This window comes from Muscardinus avellanarius, assembly GCF_963383645.1.
Source record: "Muscardinus avellanarius genome assembly, chromosome: 9".
Lineage (NCBI taxonomy): Eukaryota > Metazoa > Chordata > Mammalia > Rodentia > Gliridae > Muscardinus > Muscardinus avellanarius.
Genome location: NC_137795.1, coordinates 46,390,389 through 46,396,388, shown reverse-complemented (window position 1 = coordinate 46,396,388; position 6,000 = coordinate 46,390,389). Strand labels below are relative to the sequence as shown.

Genomic DNA, 6,000 nt, shown 5'->3' with positions numbered 1-6,000 from the left:
TGTACATTTCCTTGCTATTTCTTGGTTCCAACTTGATAATTTCTTAAGATTGCAAATTATATAGTACTCAGCTAAAATATTTCTTCATAAATAGTTACAAAACCTGCCAAAACACAAAAGGGAAAGTATTTTTCTTTCAAAAAAATGACAGTTGAATGTCACACAACACAAGAAACAAAGCTTAGAGAGACATGTTATTGTTTCCAGAAGAAAATGGTCAGTAAACTACTTAGCTGAAGACAAAGACTACCCTTCCCCAGGATCACAGGGCACAAAAAGCAAAATGTCAAACAGCAGTACCTCCAAGCAAAATAAAGATCTGAGGGTGAAGCCAGCTCACTTGTAATCCTGTTACAGAACGAGAGTCACCGCTTAGGTCCAATGTACTCGAAAACATTTGCTAGCTCAGAATGCTATATTTGTAGAATTTGCTAAGAATTCAACCAAGGATGCCGAAGACATTCGCCGGCTGAGGCTCGCTTTTCTGGAACCATTTCTAACATCGGGATCAGGAAATCTGTAAACTGTGCTGCGTCTTCATGGGGCCAGCCATATTTTTCCACAAGGACATCAAAGAGGCTCCAGGGCTTCAGCTTGGTGATGTGCCGTAGTTCTCCTGCAGGAGGAAAAAACACGCCAATATAAAGAAAGCTTCAAATATGCATTTCCTGTACTTGGTCCAGCCATGTTGTTTTCACTGAAGCAGACAAACCGACATGCTCAACACATTATGACAACAAGAAAGATGTTTCCCCTCACCAGCAATAATCATTAAAGTACCTGTGACCATGCTAATATTCCAAATAAGCTTGGTGGATGGAAACAAGAGGCTGGGAGTTCTTTCACATCAGTTCTAGGTTCAATGAAGTAGGGCATGCCGAGTATTCTCAGAATGGTTTCATTTCTAAAGGCTAAGAGAACCACTCTTATTTCTAGTTGGGATTTTTTTTTTTTTTTTTTGCAATTTGCAATACTGACAGAAAAAGCTGTTACAATACACACCATTTTAGCTGGGCGTGGTGGCGCATGGTTGTAATCCCAGTATTTGGGAGAGAGAGAGAGAGACAGGAGGATTTCAGGCCCAAAGCTAGCCTCGGCAATTTAGCAAGGTAATCAGCAATCTAGTGAGACCCTGTTTCCAAATAAGAAATTAAACTGGAAGCAGGGCATGGTGGCGCACGCTTGTAATCCCAGGATTCAGGAGGCTGAGACAGTAGGATCACGGTTCGCGAACAACCTCAGCTACTTTGTGAGGCCCTCTGCAACTCGGTGAGACCTGATTTCAAAATGAAGAATTAAAATAGGGCTGGGAGTGCAGCTTAGAGGTAGAATGCCCCTGGCAAGGAAGGAAGGAAGGAAGGAAGGAAGGAAGGAAGGAAGGAAGGAAGGAAGGAAGGAAGGAAGGAAACGAAACCAGGCTGGAGGTGTAGCTCGAAGGTAATATGACTCTGGGCTCAATCCCCAGTACCAAAAAAGAAAAAAAAGGATAAGGGTATATACCATTTTATACCATTTGAACTCCGTGAGTCATTATTTCTGCATGTTATCACACACAAAAAGGGCCCCTTTTTCTCTAGGATAGCAAAAAGAAAATTTTCTGTGATGGTAGAAAGGTTTTTATCTCTGTTGTCCAGTGTGGCAGCCCCTGGTCCAAGTGACTAATGTGATTGACATACATGTTTATTTTAACCTGTCTAAATTTAAATAGCCACAAGCAGGTAGTGGTTACTGTAATGGAGAGCAGAGTCTAGAGACCAAAACAAAACAAACACGGCGTATGTCTATACACTGTTGTAAAATCTAAGATTCCAAAAACAGCACTCCATAAACCTTGAACTTAAAATTTTCAAATTGTGTTAGGTGTATATAAGAGTGTTATATAGCTGGGTTACAGACAGCCCTGAAAGATATAGCAGAATGACTAACAAGCTAGTCAATGACATGTCTGGTGGTACTGGGGGTGGATCCCGGGGGCTTTCTATCCCCAGGCTACACTCCCAGACCTATTTTATATTTTATTTGAAAGCAGGGTCTCACTAAGTTGCTGAGAGCCTCACTAAGCTGCTATGGCTGGATTTGAACCTGTGCGATCCTCCTGTCTCAGCCTCCCAAATGCGGGGATTACAAGCGTGCGCCACCACGCCCGGCTTTCAATGACCTTTTTATAACAAAGTTATTTTTAAGTGAGACTGCAGAAAGATCAGGATAATCTTCATTATAAATAACCCATCTTCATTGCCTGTTCAAGATTTTCACAGGACACCCCACCCCTGCAGACAGAGAAGCCTCCTGGGTATCCCATTATCAGACTGGGCCCTGAGCAGCTCCTAGACAGAGCAAACATCATGCTATGCGCACAGCCAGCACCAGCCCAGGGCCTGCAGCCACAAAGCCAGGCTCAGCACCTGGGCACCGTGTGCAGGAACTCAGCCCAATCTGCCCTTTCATCTGTGTCTCTAACCCACAAGGTAGACTGTTCAGACTACTCATCAGGAGGGAGGAACGCTGTACTCACTAAAAATCTTCTCAGGAGGCCTTGGTTACTTTACCCATTTACTCAAGGCAATTTAGAAACATCCATTGTTAAGCCAGAACAAAAACAAAAGATTATGTAAAACTGTATAAACAAAACTCTCCTGCACTCCTACCCTTCAATGTCTCTTCCTTTTTGCATATACTCTCAATACAAGTTCATGAACTGCTGTGTCTACAGACCTGCATCATGCAGTGTACAGGTTTTCATAAAGAAACTTTCAAAAGGGTTTCTTTTTTCCTTTTTCTTTTTTGGTGCCTGGGACTGGGGATCCACTCCCAGCCTCATTTTATTTTTATTGAATCAGAGTCGGCTCATTAAGTAGCTGAGGCTGATTGTGAACCTGCGATCCTCTTGTCTCAGCCTCCCATGTACTGGGATTACAAGTGCGCACTAACCATGCCTGTCTTTTTTTTTCTTTTTCTTTTCTTTATTTTTTGGGAAGAAGAGTGCTGGGGATTGAACCCAGGGGCATTCTACCACCAAGCTATACCCTTAGTGTCATTTTTATTTGGAAATAGGGTTTTGTTAAGTTGTTGAGGCAGTTCTCAATTATCCTATCTCAGCCTACCGTGTGCTGGGACCACAGGTAGTATAACCAAACCCAGCTAAGAGGGGTTCTTACGAAGGGAGCGGTGGCTAGGGTGCCAAGCTATGGCTCCAAGGTGAGCACTGGGATAGAGTTAAGCATCGCTTCCAACTTGGAGATCTCATCTTTGTTTGACAAGAAAGCAGATGTGCAGAGATGGGGACCACTTGTTAAAGAAACAAAGTTTCCGTTAAAAAATAAGTGTGGGGTGGGGGGGCAAGGCGCATGCTTGTAATCCCCTCAACTTGGTAGGAGGAGACGGGCGGATCGTGCAGGTTCGAAGCCAGCCATGCTGGCTTAAGAGACCCTGTTTCCAAATTTTAAAAAAGTATAAAATAGGTCTGGGAGTGTAGCCCGGAAGTACAAGGGTTTCCAGGAACCCCAGTACCACCCCCCCCCCCAAAAAAAGTGAGGCAACCCAGAAATTCTAGTAGTTCTAGGAATGTATGCTAAAGAGAAAAACACTGGCTTCCCTTTGCCACCAAATATGCTCTATACAAAACTGTACACATTTGCAAATTATAAATGCTCAGTAATAGGAGAATAGTGGTTAAGAAATAAATCAAGTAAACTGGGCATGGTGGACTGTGCCTGTAATCCCAGTACTTGGGAGTCAGAGACAGGGGAATAACAGGTTTGAGGACACCCTCAAAAAGTACTGAGACTTTAGTGAAAACTTATTTCAGACGAGATCGGGCGCATTCAGGGTGGTATGGCCGTAGACGAAAACTTATTTCAAAGTGAAAAAAAATATAGGGCTGGGGGTGTAGCTTGGAGGTAGAATGCCCTTGGGTTCAATCCTCTGTCTGTCTCTCTCACTCTCTCTCTCACACACACACACACACACACACACGCCAAGTACATCTGCTTGGTGAATATCACTGATGTTACCTAACTGCATGGAGGGAAATCATATGGTATAATATTAGATAGTAAACAACAGGCTCAAAACTATGTTCTATACATAAACACAGTAATGATTTTTAAAATAATCAATGGCCAAAGCAGGGTGTGTGGTACACACACTTATAATCCCAGTGATTGGGAGGTGGAGGACGGCCTGAGCTAGTAGGACTCTCATCAGCCTAGTGAGATACTGATTAAAGTTAAAATAGGGCTAGGGTGAAGCTGAGAGGCAGAATGCCCCTAGGTTCAACCCCCCGTATAACAACAACAAAAGAAACCCCACAGCCATCAGCATCAAGCGAAGCAATACACGGGCTGTGTTACCTGTCAGGGTGTTTATCTGGATTCCCATATTTTCAACAAAGTTACTCTATTAATTTAGGTGGCTGTGGATCTCACCAAAGCAATCACTGTTAAAGAAAACTAAGAGAACCCACCATGACACGAGTACTCTAGAAGGGGAGAGAAGTTTCTTGACATTCAATTATTACATCTTGTAATAAATACTATACAGATCTGCTAGAGAATGCAAATGCCGAGAAGCCCTGCCTGCTCCCAAAATTAAAAGAGCCCCCCCCCCCTTTTTTTTGCAGGACCAGGAATGGAACCCAGGGACATTCTCTCTCCGAGCTACACCCCCAGCTCTATTTTTTCTCCTTTATTTTGAAAGGGTTTTAGTGAGTTGCAAAGGGTGCAATGGCAGCTGAGGCTGTCCGCAAACCACCACCGTCCTGTCTCAGCCTCCCAAAAGCTGGGCTTGCAAGCGTGTGCCACCACGCCCGACTAAAAGAGCCTATTTTTGAGGGTGCCATTTTTAAACTAAGATCCTTCAACAGGCATCAAACCAAGTACAAAAATTCTTATGCATCCACAGAGATTGTTCGCAAGACACCCACATGCACAAATAGAAAAGAAAAATCCAAGGGTATCAAGTTCCTTAATAAAAATGGGGTAAAAAGCTGGGCGTGTTGGCACACGCTTTTGAGAGGCCGAGACAGGAGGATCACGGTTTGAGGACAGCCTCAGCTACTTAGGCACTTTGCGACTCAGTGAGACCCTGTTTCAAAAAAAAAAAAAAAAAAAGAATAAGAAATAGGGCTGAGGGTGTAGCTCAGAGGGAGAATGCCCCTGGGTTCCAATACCAATACCACAAAAAATAAACAAATAACAAATACGTATATATGTGCATACCCACAGTACACCTTCTCACACAGCTATGTGACTTGAAACACTAATGCCCTGCACGCTGCATGCGGCCGTCTCGCTGTATTGTGTGGGGGATTCTGACAAGGGACAGTCAGTGAATATTGAGTATGGACACAGTTTTTTGTAATCTACTTTTTTTTTTTTTTTTTTTTTTTGGTGGTACTGGGGTTCTTGGAAACCCTTCTAGTGCTGGGCTACACTCCCAGACCTATTTTATATTTTTTTTTTATTTGGAAACAGGGTCTCTTAAGCCAGTGCAACTGGCTTCAAACCTACGCGATCTTCCTGTCTCCGCCTCCCAAGCGTGGGGATTACAAGCGTGCACCACCACGCCCAGCTAACCTCAATAATGTTTTAAGAAAAATATACAAGAATACATTTAACTGAAACACATTTGGAAATAGCTATATACTTAATTACGATTGTTTTTATTTTGTAAAGACAAGTTTCCTAGCTGGGTACAGTATCCTGTAATCCCAGTGCTTGAGAAGAGGATCACAGATTTGAGGCCAGACTCAGTAACTTTAGTGAGACCCTGTTTCAAAATAAAAAATAAAATTGGGCTAGGTGTGTAGCTCTGAGTTAAGACATCCCTGGGTTCAATCCACAGCACTACCCCCCCCAAAAAAAAATAAGTTTTCAGCTTATACTTATTAAAATTTTTTTGTGGTAGTGGGTGTCAAACCCAGGGCTTCCTGCCTGTGAAACAAGGGCTCTACCACTGAACTATACCCCAAGCCTTTCCTTCAGAAAACTAAGCACCAGA

General features: G+C 43.1%; 1 protein-coding gene across 13 annotated transcripts in view; it reads right to left on the bottom strand.

The window, feature by feature from the left end:
- Positions 1–431: 431 nt before the first annotated feature.
- Positions 432–6,000, bottom strand: part of SRPK2 (SRSF protein kinase 2) — a gene marked incomplete at both ends in the record, with an annotated part of 207,029 nt that continues 201,460 nt past the window's right edge. For all 13 annotated transcript variants that reach the window (XM_080701014.1, XM_080701020.1, XM_080701021.1 and 10 more), the window contains one exon: positions 432–616. In XM_080701014.1, the coding sequence (XP_080557140.1) occupies positions 432–616 (185 nt within the window). The remainder of the gene's footprint in view (positions 617–6,000) is intronic.